Below are 13,876 nucleotides of genomic sequence, written 5' to 3'. Positions count from 1 at the left end.
CTCCGCCTCACCATCCCCGGGATCCCCATATAGAGCAGCGGTGGTGTACACTCAATCACCACAACCGTGGGTGGCGTCACGGACAATAAACAATCTCCCCAACCAAAATCCCCTTTTCACTCACGGGCGAGGAGTGCCGCTCGAGAAGCCCCCGGGATCCGGCCCACCGCTCGAGCCACCACTGAGCAGCAGCCGCCGGACCTGAGCAGAAGGGGTGAGCGTAGTGTGCTGACACCCTCCTCCCCGCCCGCGACACATGCGCAGAACCATCTGAGTCCTTGCAAACCTGAAAGCTTTGGTCTAGCGACTTAGACCCAGTGCGGCTGACACCGATCCGAAGATGTGATGAGGTTTGAACTGGTGACAGTGAGTAGCTGAAGGGTCAGAGAGCAGAATAGAATGCTTTTGATTGTTTTTTACATATTACGATCTCATCAGACACCAGGGTATAATAAGGGAGATTAAATTCATGGAGAATAACTTTTCAGTGAATTTAATTTCGTATGGCTACTTTACTATACCTAGACACCATTTCTATGCTTATAGCTGCCGCCGTTCTCAAGTTAATGGCAGTGGACAGGATATGGGTGGATATACTGTGTATTGAAGAATTACTGCATTTGAGTAAAAGTTCAACCATGTACATGGTATTACGGCCCAATAAAAGTTAATACCCCTTCAGAAATACTGATTGTCAAAAAATACTAATAAAGTAGCAAAGCTTAATGTAGATAAAAAGAGAAAATTTATAGAATCCAAAAGGGACAAACTTTAAAAGTTACATGTCAAAGTGTAAAAAATCATCAGAGGGATAAAGATAAAGCAACAAGCCAATGTCAATAGTTTATTGTGAGATGAGAGAATCAATTCGAAACAAATCAAACTCATTTAAAATGTCATCCAAAAATTATTTGAATTTGTCATCACCCGAATTTTTCGCCACTTTATTTGGTTGAATCAAGCAAAATGGCAGTCAAATGACGTATTGGCAAGCCACAGCTCCCCACCCAGCCTTCCACTGGCTCACTACTTCTATCGAGCTTCAGCTTCCCATTGGTCTTCCTCACCCTTTAAAGGGAACCTGTCACCACTGTTTTGCCCTATAAGCTGAGGCCAGCACCAGTGGGCTCTTATATACTGCATTCTAACATGCTGTATATAAGAGCCCAGGCCGGGGGTATAACATAAAAATCACTTTATAATACTCACCTAGAAGGTCGCTCCGGTGCAGACTGGTCAAATGTGCGTCTTCGTTCTCCGGGACCGGCACCTCCCCTTTCGGCCATCTTGGTTTTCCTTATTCTGAAACCGCGGTGCATGACGCATCTATGTCATACACATTCACCGGCATTGAGGTCCTTTGCAGGTGCACTTTGATCTGCACGTCTCAGGGCAGATCAAAGTATTTTAGTGCGCCTGCGCAGGACCTCAATGCTGGAGCGTGTTTATGACGTAGACGCGTCATGCACCGCGGTTTCAGAATAAGGAAGACCAAGAAGGCCGACTGTTGTGCACCAGAGCGACCGGTTTAGGTGAGTATTATAAAGTGTTTTTTATGTTCTACACAGCGGCTTGGGCTCCTATGTACAGTATGTTGCAATGCTGTATTTAAGAGCCCGGTGGTGGTGGTCGCAGCTTATAGGGCAAAAAAGTGGTGACAGGTTCCCTTTAAGGCATTTCTTTGGCACTAACTAGGCCTCAAGTGACAACATGAAGTATCGTGAGATATACTGAGTGCCGAAGACTACAGAAGAATGAAGAAAAAAATAAGACTTAAGCTGGAAATAACTGGGCATGGAGTTGTGAATCTGGGGTAATTAAGGGAAGAGGGGTATCATTTTTTTTATTTTTCAATAATGAAGAGTGAGCACTAAAATTTTCAAGTGCTCGGTACTCAAGTCGAGCAGGTCAGATGCCCGGACAGGCTTGACTTGAGAAGCAAGCATAATGGAAGTTAATGGGAAACCTGCGCATTTTTCCGGAAGATCTCCACCCCAAGGGCGGGGGATAGAAAGAGAGACGAGAGGAGAGAGAAAGAAAAAGAAGAATCAAGGAGGAGAGAGAGAGAGAAAATTGGAGGAGAGGAGACAGAGAGAGAGAGAGAGAGAGAAGAGGAGAGGAGAGTTTGAGAGACAAAGAGAGGGAGAAAAAAAATGTGAGGACACAAGAGAGATAGACAACGGGTGAGGAGTTGAGCACTTCCAATATACTCAATCTAGTACCGAGCATCTTGACCACCCTGAGACTCAGTCAAGAATCCAGTATTAACGAACATGTTCGCATATCACGTTTTTTCAACTTTGTTACTTTCTGGGATCTGAAGAGACCTCTAAGCAAAATATATACCATTTATCACTAAAACGTGGTTTGTGTGTCATATATTCAATGCAATTGTATTTTCCAACTAGTAGAGGTCCATCCGCAATCACACGTTTATCACTAAACTTGAGGTTAGGGGAAATATGTTCTTACCTGGATTTATCTCATAATACAGGTGCCTACTGGATGCCATTAATATGCAATGTGGTTCAACGGCAATTGATGGGTAGAATTTCCCACCATATCACCCAGGACTGGCGATATAAATATAATGAATTCACTTGTACAAATCTTCCCATTTTTAGGGAACACATGTGATCCCGCTGCTGACCTCCGTTCTTTATGACAAAGATCATTTTGTGAAAGCCGATGAGTTCTACCCGGGACACTTTCTGGATTCCAAAGGAAATTTTGTAAGGAAAGAAGCGTTTATGCCTTTTTCAGCCGGTGAGTTGTCCTCTCAGATGTCTTAAATTATAGGTAATGTGTAGAAATGGGAGAATTTCTTCTCCGTTACCCTCACCAAAGGGAAAGCTATTTAATTGATCAGTATTGATTTTCAACCAACAATAAATTAAAGTATGAATTAGCTGTAACCATGCATGTTTTGCTGCAAATATCAATTTTGTACATGTTTACCATATTTTATTATTATATTTTCATATTTTAAAATATCAAAAGTTGTCTTGTTGGTTCACGGCATTTTTTTAGGCAATTTCTTTATACAAATTAAAAGCTGCTTTTTACATGGCCCACAAAAGCTATAACTTTCAGAAATCTCATGCATCTGCTTGCCTTTATTTTTCTAATTAAATTTGAGTATTGCAGCATTTTTTAAATCTGCCCCATGTCAATTCTTTTACTGTTTTTTTGCATAATTTTTCCTTCTGTAAAAAATTATCACAAACAACAATGACGTAACTACAGTCTGATGGGCCCCGGTGCAGACTTTGAGCCTGGGTTCCCCCTCGTCACATGTACGGGCCATTGTAAAATTCTAAATCCTATAAAGACATACAAGTTGCCCCCTCCCCATTTTAGTGTGTAATAATATCTCCCATCCTGGGCCACTTCCTGGTAAATATGTCCACATCATGGCCCCATCCTGGTGTATGACCCCATCATGGCTATATCCTGGTATATATGTCCACTATCATGGCCCCATCCAGGTATATATAGCCCCATCATGACCCCATCATGGTATATCTCCCCATCATGGCCATATCTTGGTGTATGACCCCCCCATAATGCCTATATCCTGGTATGTATGGTCCCATCCTGGTATATGTCCCCATTATGTCCCCATCCTGGTGTATGACCCCGATCATTGATATAGGCTGGTATATATGGCCCCACCTTGGTAAATATGTCCCCATCATTGCCCATCCTGGTATATATGGCGCCATCATGGCCTATCTTAGTTTATATGGCCCCATCATGGCATCATCCTGGTATATAGCCCCCATCCTGGTATATAGCACTCCTTCCTGGTATATAGCCCCCTCATCCTGGCATATAGTCCCCTCATCCTGGTATATAGTTCCCATCATGCTATGTAGCCCACTACCGCACCGCACACAGTGAAAAAAATAAATTACTGTACTGTATTCACTTTCATAATGAAGCATATGGAGAGAGAGAGAGAGAGAGAGAGAGAGAGAGAGAAAACTGTCACAGCCTCCGGGGCTGGGGCACTGTCACATGCTGAATAAATGAATGTATATATTCCAGCCGCGGCGACACAACCAGCTCTGCTACATCTCAGAGCGATAACACTGCTCACTCTGAGTGTAGCGTGAGCCGCTATTAACGATGACGCCATGAGCATAACACACTGTCACAGCCTACGGGCGGCGACACAACCAGCTCTGCTACATCTCAGAGCGATAACACTGCTCGCTCTGAGTATAGCGTGAGCTGCTATTAACGATGACGCCATGAGCATAGCACACTCTCACAGCCTCCGGGGCTGGGGCACTTTGACAAGCTGGGGGCATGTCAGCCTGCACGGACAGCCTGTGGGCAGAGAGCGATGACTGCAGGAGACTGTCACAGGCTGGGGGGCATGTCAGCCTGCACGGACAGCCTGTGGGCAGAGAGCGATGACTGCAGGAGACTGTCACAGGCTGGGGGGCATGTCAGCCTGCACGGACGGCCGCTGGGTGGAGAAAAGAAGGAAAGCTGTGTGATTGCGTGCCCAGCAGAGGAAGTGAAAGCGCGACCCAGAAGCAGTATGCCGCCATGACACTGAGTGTTGGTAAGTATGAAACGCTCATTTATTTATTGTTTTTTTCATGCTTTATGAATTGCCGAATCCGGATCGTGCACCCAGAATCCTGCGTCCCGGTCGTCCTCGGAGATAGCGCTGAAACCGCGCGGATCCGGACGTTTACAGTCTGGGTCCGCTCAACACTAATAGATAGACGTACAGACAAACAGAATGGATGGATGGATGGATAGATAGGATGTACAGATAGACAGATAGACAAAATACACAGACAGTATAGACAGACAGACAGTATAGACAGACAGTATGGACAGACAGACAGTATAGACAGACAGTATGGACAGACAGACAGTATAAACAGACAGTATAGATAGACAGTATAAACAGACAGTATAGACAGACAGATAATATACACAGACAGACAGTATACACAGACAGTATACACAGACAGACAGCATACACAGACAGATAGTATACAAAGACGGTATACACAGACAGACACATTATACACAGACAGACACAGTATACACAGACAGTATACACAGACAGTATACACAGACAGTATACACAGACAGACAGTATGCACAGACAGATAGTATACACAGACAGTATACACAGACAGACAGTATACACAGAAAGACAGCTACATATTGAACACTATACAGGACACACATATCTTATACATAACACATACAGGCAGCACATAACACATGATCACATTATACTCACCTCCTTCTTGGTCTCTTGGAGTTCCGAAGGTCTTAAGAAGCAGCCTCTCCGGCCGCAGCAGTGCAGCCGCCCCTCCCACTCTCTGTGGTGAAGATGGGAGCAGACAGGGCACAAAGGAGGGGAGGGCGCCATGTGCTGGAGCCTGTGCACTGCAGGAGCAGCAAATCACAGTGAACTGCTGCTCCCTGCGGTGCCCCATCTGCTGTCTGCAGGAAGGGGCCCTGTGTGACTGGTTGCCATGGTACTCACCTACCCTGCACTTTCCCGGTGTCCTGCGACACTTGGAACTGACCAGTGTGTAAACGGCGCAGCACATGACATCAGTGTTATGTGCGGCCACTTACAGCATTGGCAGCTATCAGCATATTCTCTGCTCCCCATGCGCACGATTGTGTGTGTGGGAGCAATAAATATTCACGGCCTTAATCGGCTCCAATATATGTCAGCTGGATGTGTGCCTTCAGACACACATCTAGCTGAAGCCGGAGCCGGCGGGCCCCCTGCACCCCGAGCCCGATCGCAGTAGCAACTTCTGCGACCGCGGTCATTACGCCCCTGGCAAACAAGTTTAGCTTTGCTTTTGCAAACAGTTTTTGCTGCAGTTTTGGTAAATAAAACTAATATTTTTAAATATGTACTATAGGCAAATCACCCATGTATTCCACACAAAAAAGTCAATTAAACAAATGTGTTGAACGCAGTGCTTTTACTGTTAATAGAGCAGGTTTTGGCTCCAGAAGAAAACACAGCAAAGCTGCTGATTGTGAACGTAGTGCTAAGTGTAAAGTTGCCGAAGATTTCCATACTAGCTTACGACCATCACGGGCACAGTAGGAGAACATCTGGGAACAGATGGAGTCATTTGTGTAAGGCACACTTGGGGTTTTATCTAACTTATTGGTCTTACGTTGGGATAGCCAAAGCGTAATATAATATCACTGTGTCTCTTCTGTCCTCCCTATATGGACCCTGGAGCGTATACTGTTTGACAGGCAGCTTAACCTTATCCAGCATAGCTTAATAAAGAAAAAACAAAAAGCCTGCACTAAATGTGCACTTCAGCACTAAAAATTCCAAACTGTACTTATTATAAAAATTTTTGAGATTTTTGGAAAAAAATTGCAATTTCTTGAGCTACCCCGCCACGTCACGGCAAATCTCATTTGAGGCAGTCCTACACTAAAATATTTTTTATAAAATGTGCCATACGACCTCACATATGAATAGTAGAACTGCTCTTAGCAGCACTCACCTGGTCTATTTCAATCCCGTACCCATGACTGAGTCATGGCTGTGGGCGGGACAGGTCCAAGCAAATGCTGCATGAAGTAAATAGCCTGTGGACAGAGCCTGATGACTGAATGTGAACAGTCACCAACCGCCAAAATCTAGACAGGTGGAATACATCCCAAATTGGTATGCATAGCAAGGTGGGGGTCAACCACCGACCAATTCAATGAAGAAAAAACAAAAAGCCAGCACTAAATGTGCACTTCAGCACTAAAAATTCCAAACTGTGCTTATTATAAAAAATGTTGAGATTTTTGGCAAAAAAATGCAATTTCTTGAGTTACCCCGCCACGTCACAGCAAATCTCATTTGGGGCAGTCCTACACTAAAATATTTTTACAAAATGTGCCATATGGCCTCACATATGAATAGTAGAACTGCTCTTAGCAGCACTCACCTGCTCTATTTCAATCCCGTACCCATGACTGAGTCATGGCTGTGGGCGGGACAGGTCCAAGCAAATGCTGCATGAAGTAAATAGCCTGTGGACAAGGCCTGATGACTGAATGTGAACAGTCACCAACCGCCAAAATCTAGACAGGTGGAATACATCCCAAATTGGGGTGCATGGCAAGGTGGGGGTCAGCTACCGACCAATTCAATGAAGAAAAAACAAAAAGCCAGCACTAAATGTGCACTTCAGCACTAAAAATTCCAAACTGTACTTATTATAAAAAAAAGTTTGAGATTTTTGGCAAAAAATTGCAATTTCTTGAGCTGCCTCGCCACGTCACGGCAAATCTCATTTGGGGCAGTCCTACACTAAAATATTTTTATAAAATGTGCCATACGGCCTCACATATGAATAGTAGAACTGCTCTTAGCAGCACTCACCTGGTCTATTTCAATCCCGTACCCATGACTGAGTCATGGCTGTGGGCGGGACAGGTCTTTTAAGCAAATGCTGCATGAAGTAAATAGCCTGTGGACAGGGCCTGAAAAAATCTCATATTTATAATAAGTACAGTTGGAATTTTTTAGTGCTGTAGTGCACATTCAGTGCTAGCTTTTTTGTTTTTTCTTCATTAAATTGGTCGGTGGCTGACCCCCACCTTGCTATGCACCCAAATTTGGGATGTATTCCACCTGTCTAGATTTTGGCGATTGGTTACTGTTCACATTCAGTCATCAGGCCCTGTCCACAGGCTATTTACTTCATGCAGCATTTACTTGGACCTGTCCCGCCCACAGCCATGACTCAGTCATGGGTACGGGATTGAAATAGACCAGGTGAGTGCTGCTAAGAGCAGTTCTACTATTCATATGTGAGGCCATATGGCACCTTTTATAAAAATATTTTAGTGTTAGGACTGCCCCAACAGAGATTTGTCGTGAAGTGGCGGGGTGGCTCAAGAAATTGCAATTTTTTGCCAAAAATCTCATATTTATAATAAGTACAGTTGGAATTTTTTAGTGCTGTAGTGTACATTCAGTGCAAGCTTTTTTGTTTTTTCAGCATAGCTTAATAAGTAGACTGTTACTTGAAGTCTGTATTTAAATTAACATTTGTAAATGTGTTTGTTTGATTGGTGAAACTAGCACAATAAGATGCGTATGATCAGTACATTGGTAATATAAAAGGGAACATACATATAGAAGCGTGACAATATACATAGAAGTGTACAAGCAGCTTAATCTTAGCTTAGTAAATGCAGACATCTAACATGGCGAGAGTCCAGGGCTGCTTATGGCAACAAAAAATAAATATTCATAGTATCATAGTATTATAGTTTTTAAGGTTGAAGGGAGACTCTAAGGGGTACTTTGCACACTACGACATCGCAAGCCAATGCTGCGATGCCGAGCGCGATAGTCCCCGCCCCTGTCGCAGCAGCGATATCATTGTGATAGCTACCGTAGAGAATATTATCGCTACGGCTGCTTCACATACACTCACCTGCCATGCGACGTTGCTCTGGCCGGCGAACCGCCTTCTTATAAAGGGGGCGGGTCATGCGGTGTCACCCGGCAGGCGATCTATAGGAGCGGAGGGGCGGAGATGAGCGGGATGTAAACATCCCTCCCACCTCCTTCCTTCCGCATTGCAGCCGGGACGCAGGTAGGAGATGTTCCTCGCTCTTGCGACTTCACACACAGCGATGTGTGCTGTCGCTGGAGCGAGTAACAACATCAGACCGTCGCGTCAGCGTAATTATGAAATTCGCCGATGCTACACCGATAATACGATTACGACGCTTTTGCGCTCGTTAATCGTATCATCTAGGATTTCCACACTACGATGTCGAGAGCGACGCAAGAAGTGCGTCACTTTCAACATGACCCCACCGACATTGCACCTGTGATGTCATAGTGTGCAAAGTACCCCTTAGTCTATCTAGTTCAACCCGTAGCCTAACATGTTGATCCAGAGGAAGGCAAAAAAAAAACAATGTGGCAAACAAGCTCCAATGGGGAAAAAAAATTCCTTCCTGACTCCACATATGGCAATCAGACTAGTTCCCTGGATCAACACCCTGTCATAAAATCTAATATACATAACTGGTAATATTACATTTTTCAAGAAAGGCATCCAGGCTCTGCTTAAATGTTAGTAGTGAATCACTCATTACAACATATTCTCTTACCAGCAATGCTAACACTCAGGGGATAAAAATGGAGACTGTCCTCAGCTTGTGAGCCAGCAGGAAATGAGACTTCTTACCCAGAATGCACCGCAAGGGGGAGGAGAGAGGAAACATGAAATGCAAGCCCGGTGCTATTAAACTTTGGTCACTAGAGGGGGCCAAAGTACAATGTAGCAAATAAACATGAACAGCAAATGAAACAATGCCAACACAGATGAATGCAGAAGGCAGAACACTTCAAACGAAGTGTTAAAAAGCCCATGTTGGAAGTATACAGTACCTTTTGCTTTTCCATTAAAAAATGAGAACTTTTTATCCTTTAACTTCTTATTTTGTTGTAGGTAAGAGAAGTTGCGCTGGAGAAAACTTGGCCAAAATGGAGCTGTTCATGTTCTTCACAAAGCTACTGCAGAACTTCACGTTCCAGGCTCCTCCTGGGGCTACACTGGACCTGACTGCTGCGGGAGGATTCACAGCCCCTCCAAAGGCATATAAGATATGCGCTATCCCTCGTGTGTAACCTTTGAGTGTCATCAACATGTAAAATTCCAAGAATTACCTACATTGGTGACAAAATGTCATCTTCAAAAGTTTTCTTAAGAAGTTGAATTCCATACAAACATACAGCGGAACAATATTTTACAATATACAGCAGGGACACATATATAAGATTATCTCAGCACAGGAACATTTCTTTTAACACATACAAGTGTGGAAATTATTATTATTCCAAGATCTATTGATTAAAAATAACCCTTTTAAAAGACCAGTGGGCGGTCCTACTGAGTGATTGACAGTCTTCCTTGTATACATATGAATACAGAAAAAAATGTCAATCACTGAGTAGGACCGCCCACTGGACTTATTCCATATTGGACATAGGCATTCTGTCTGCAGATAGGGCATGTTTGATGTTTACTTAAAAAATGATCAAGTCTCTTAAAAAGTTGTTTGTATGTTTAGTATAAAGTGGCCTAAAATTGTAAGATATTAAGAAATTTAGAATGATCATATTATTATTGTAATAAATATCAGCTACATATAAATTGAAGTATAATAATAATATATTCATATATATATTAATTAAAAGGATATGTTACAAATCAATATATATTTCCTGAGATCGTGAATAACATAACTTTTAAAATGGAAAATGTAAACTAAAAAAGCTCATATATGTTGATATTGCTTCTCCTAGTTATGGTGCCACCTGGCATTTGTATTATTTCCTGACAGAACATATTGTGGCCTAAACTGGTGGTCTCTCATGATTAATAGTTTATTTCCTCTATCAGAATCCTATTATGGCAGTGAGCTAGCTGTTATTAAGGCCAGATGATAAGAAGTTGCGCACTAGAAGGTTCTTAGGTCCTTCTAGTGCGCAGCTTCTTATTGCCTGGCCTAACCTAGTCAGCATCTTGTCAATCACTGAAGGGTGGCAAGCAGCATGGATGTGGATAAAATCAAAAACTTAGGAGCTCTGGGCTCCATGTCCCACCATTTATCTTCATGACGCATCTATAAGGGATAAGCAGGTTAACAGGTTCTACCCCCCATACCCTATTTACTTAAATAAAGACGATAACTACGACTTTATTGCAAGGAATGGCCACAGCTTTTATTTAACCGTATATATGTATACCAAACTCGTGGCTCAACATGCCACCCATTGTTAAACATAACCTTTATACATATATACCCTTATAACCAAAACCACCGATAGATCCATCCGAGAGGGAAACAACCATCATTCTTAACCCCCCGGCCGTAACCTCCAAACCGGCCCAGAGGACCACCTCGGCCGTGACCAACCGGCCCAAGGTGAGGGGTAATAACGTTCCATCGTTAATTACCCCCACCCAGAACCTGCAGGACCTCCGCCTGCAAGTTCCCATCCACTCCGAAGCCACTCCCCTTGAGCGACTTCGTACCAACCAACCGACTGTCGGTACTCCCAACCTCTCAGACGGACCTATCCCCCCGCCACAGACCGGCCAAGTGACCACCTTACTTGGCCCGGGCCCCCCACACCCCAAGTGCTTGCTCCAGGCCATCCCTCAAACCCAACATCCATAAATCCAGACCCACATCGGTCAGGTGAACTCCATCTCCCCTTAGGTACTGTTCCGTGGACTCCTCCAATTCTCTATGCCGCACCACCAAACCACCATTCCGTGCCACAAACCTGCCAATTGCCCGGTTCAGCTTACTCCGAGCCCTATTAATACGGTCCACCGACCTACCAAAACGCCACTGCGTCCGAGCTATGATGTCCGACCAAACGATCACAATGCCCGGGAACGCCCTCCACTAATGTAACAGGTCCAACTTTATGTCCCTTTTCAATTCCCTTGCCGACCTTACTCCCAAATCATTCCCACCCACGTGTAAAATTAACACATCCGGGTCACGATACATACGGCTATAATAAGCCACCTCTGGGCGCACCCTACCCCAGGTCATGCCCCGAATTCCCAGCCACTTTACTCGGGCCTCCGTCACCGACACTCCAAGCTGCCGACCATCGTGACGCACATCCGCCCGCAACGCTCCCCAATACACGTAGGAGTGCCTGAGGATCCACACAAGGCATGGCCCTACAAAATATAAACACCACGAATAAAACAGCAACAGCCAAGAAAATTGTCACATACCAGCATCAAAACACAAAACAGGAATTCCCCACCCCCGAATCATCATCTGACCAAATGAGGCCTAATGTACAAGCGAAACCTGGAAGACTCCCACCTCCCAATCCGCCGGATACAATCCTCACTCAAACCCCACCTGGCGGCTTCCGTTGCCGCCCCAATCCGGAAGGAGTGAGACCCGTATTCACTTGGCTCCTCCCCCACCCGAGCTAAGGCCATCTTCAGCACCGCAATGAATTGGTAACGCGACAAGGCCAATCCGTCCGCATGCCGCAGGAAAACGCCCGGGTAACCTCCGCGTACCTTTATAAACTCCGAAACCTGTACCACCGGGCACAGTTGGTGTCCCGGTAACGCAAACAACACCACTAAGCGCCCCCGCCCCCTCTGATCCGTCTTCGAAAAACGAAGCCGACATTCCACTCTATCCTCCCCCAGCATTACATCCTCCATCATCAAACCACCCATTGCTTGCTTAGTCGGGCTGACCAATTCACCAATGCGAAAGGCCCCAAAAAACGCCAATACAAAAGCTACCGAAAACAACCCCCTCTCAAAAGGAGACGAACACAATTCCCCCAAACATCCCACTAAACGCCCCAACAAAGGCAATGACACCGGCCGCCTCATGTCACGCGACTGGGCCCCTTTCCGAAAACCCTTCATTGCCTGCCGCACCAGAAAATCCTTAGTCGCATCCCGGACCCCTTGCATCTGAAACAGGAAGGCCAATGCCGCCAGCTTGCCACCCATCACCGAAACGGACCGACCTGCCGAAAAATCCCCACTAATTAACATCAGGACCCCCAACACTCGGTCTTTGTAACCCGACTCCACGAAGTCCCTTCTTTCCAACTCTGCCCATTCCTTCCACACCGCCTGATATCGGCACCAAGTAGCCTCAGACACCGATCTCCTAATCTCCTCAAAAGCTACACCGATGCCAGGTCCCACAGCCCGTCCGGGCAAGGTTCTCCATCCGCGTCCGCTCCCGGCACCAGCTTCCTGAACCTGCAAAACTGAAACAGTGATAACGCGTCAGCCACCTCGTTTCGAATCCCTGGCACGTGCCGAGCCACCACGCAAATGTTCAACTCCAAACAACGCAACACCAAGTGCCTTAAATACCCCACAACCGGCGGGGATTTTGCCGACAGCGCATTGATGGAATGCACCACCGCCATGTTGTCACAATGCATGCAAACCCTTCTTCCGGAAAAATCGGGGCCCCATAACTCCACTGCTACAATTATGGGAAACAATTCCAGCAGCGCCAAATTCCTCACCAGACCTGTTTCCACCCAAAGCTTTGGCCATTTTCCAACACACCAGTGCGTCTGAAAAATTGCCCCAAAACCTGTCGCTCCAGCCGCATCAGTATACAACTCCAACTGGCTATTGGACAAAGCCTTGCTCATCCAAAGAGTCCGACCGTTGTACCGGTCCAAAAACTTCTCCCAAACCAACAAATCCCCCTTCATCACTTTTGTCACTCTGACAAAGTGATTCGGAGCTCTTACCCCCGCGGATGCACTTGCCAGCCTCCTATTAAAGATCCGCCCCATCGGCATGATGCGACAAGCGAAATTCAATTTCCCGAGCACTGACTGCAAGTCCCGCAACCGCACCTTCTTGGCCTGATACAAAAAACGCACCGACGCCTTCAAATCCAGAAGCTTCCCCTCAGGCAATCGGCATTCCATTGCCAGTGTATCAATTTCAATACCTAAAAAACATAGAGCAGTCACCGGCCTTCTGTTTTTTCTTTTGCCAACGGAATACCCAGGCTCCTCGCAATCCGCTCTAACGTAAACAACAACAAGGAGCAAACCGAAGAGCCCGCCGGACCCACGCAAAAGAAGTCATCCAAATAGTGAATCACTGAATGGACCCCTGCCACGTCCTTGACTACCCATTCCACAAAGGTACTAAATGCCTCAAAATGTGCACACAAAATGGAACAGCCCATCGGCAGGCAGCGATCAACATAGTATTCCCCATCCCACATACACCCCAAGAGATGAAGACTCTCTGGATGCACCGGAAGTAAACGAAAAGCTGCTTCCACATACGCC

At 45.5% G+C, this 13,876-nt stretch overlaps 1 protein-coding gene across 1 annotated transcript in view; it reads left to right on the top strand.

Moving 5' to 3' along the window:
• The window catches only part of LOC142296999 (cytochrome P450 2K1-like), a 72,047-nt gene extending 61,850 nt beyond the window's left edge, over positions 1 to 10,197 (top strand). Inside the window, exons 9-10 of the mRNA XM_075341205.1 lie at positions 2,625 to 2,766; positions 9,492 to 10,197. Coding sequence (XP_075197320.1) covers positions 2,625 to 2,766; positions 9,492 to 9,670 — 321 coding nt within the window. The 3' untranslated portion in view covers positions 9,671 to 10,197. The remainder of the gene's footprint in view (positions 1 to 2,624; positions 2,767 to 9,491) is intronic.
• Positions 10,198 to 13,876: the final 3,679 nt, after the last annotated feature.

This window comes from Anomaloglossus baeobatrachus, chromosome 3, assembly GCF_048569485.1.
Source record: "Anomaloglossus baeobatrachus isolate aAnoBae1 chromosome 3, aAnoBae1.hap1, whole genome shotgun sequence".
NCBI classification, from domain to species: domain Eukaryota; kingdom Metazoa; phylum Chordata; class Amphibia; order Anura; family Aromobatidae; genus Anomaloglossus; species Anomaloglossus baeobatrachus.
This window is presented reverse-complemented; position numbering and strand designations above follow the sequence as displayed.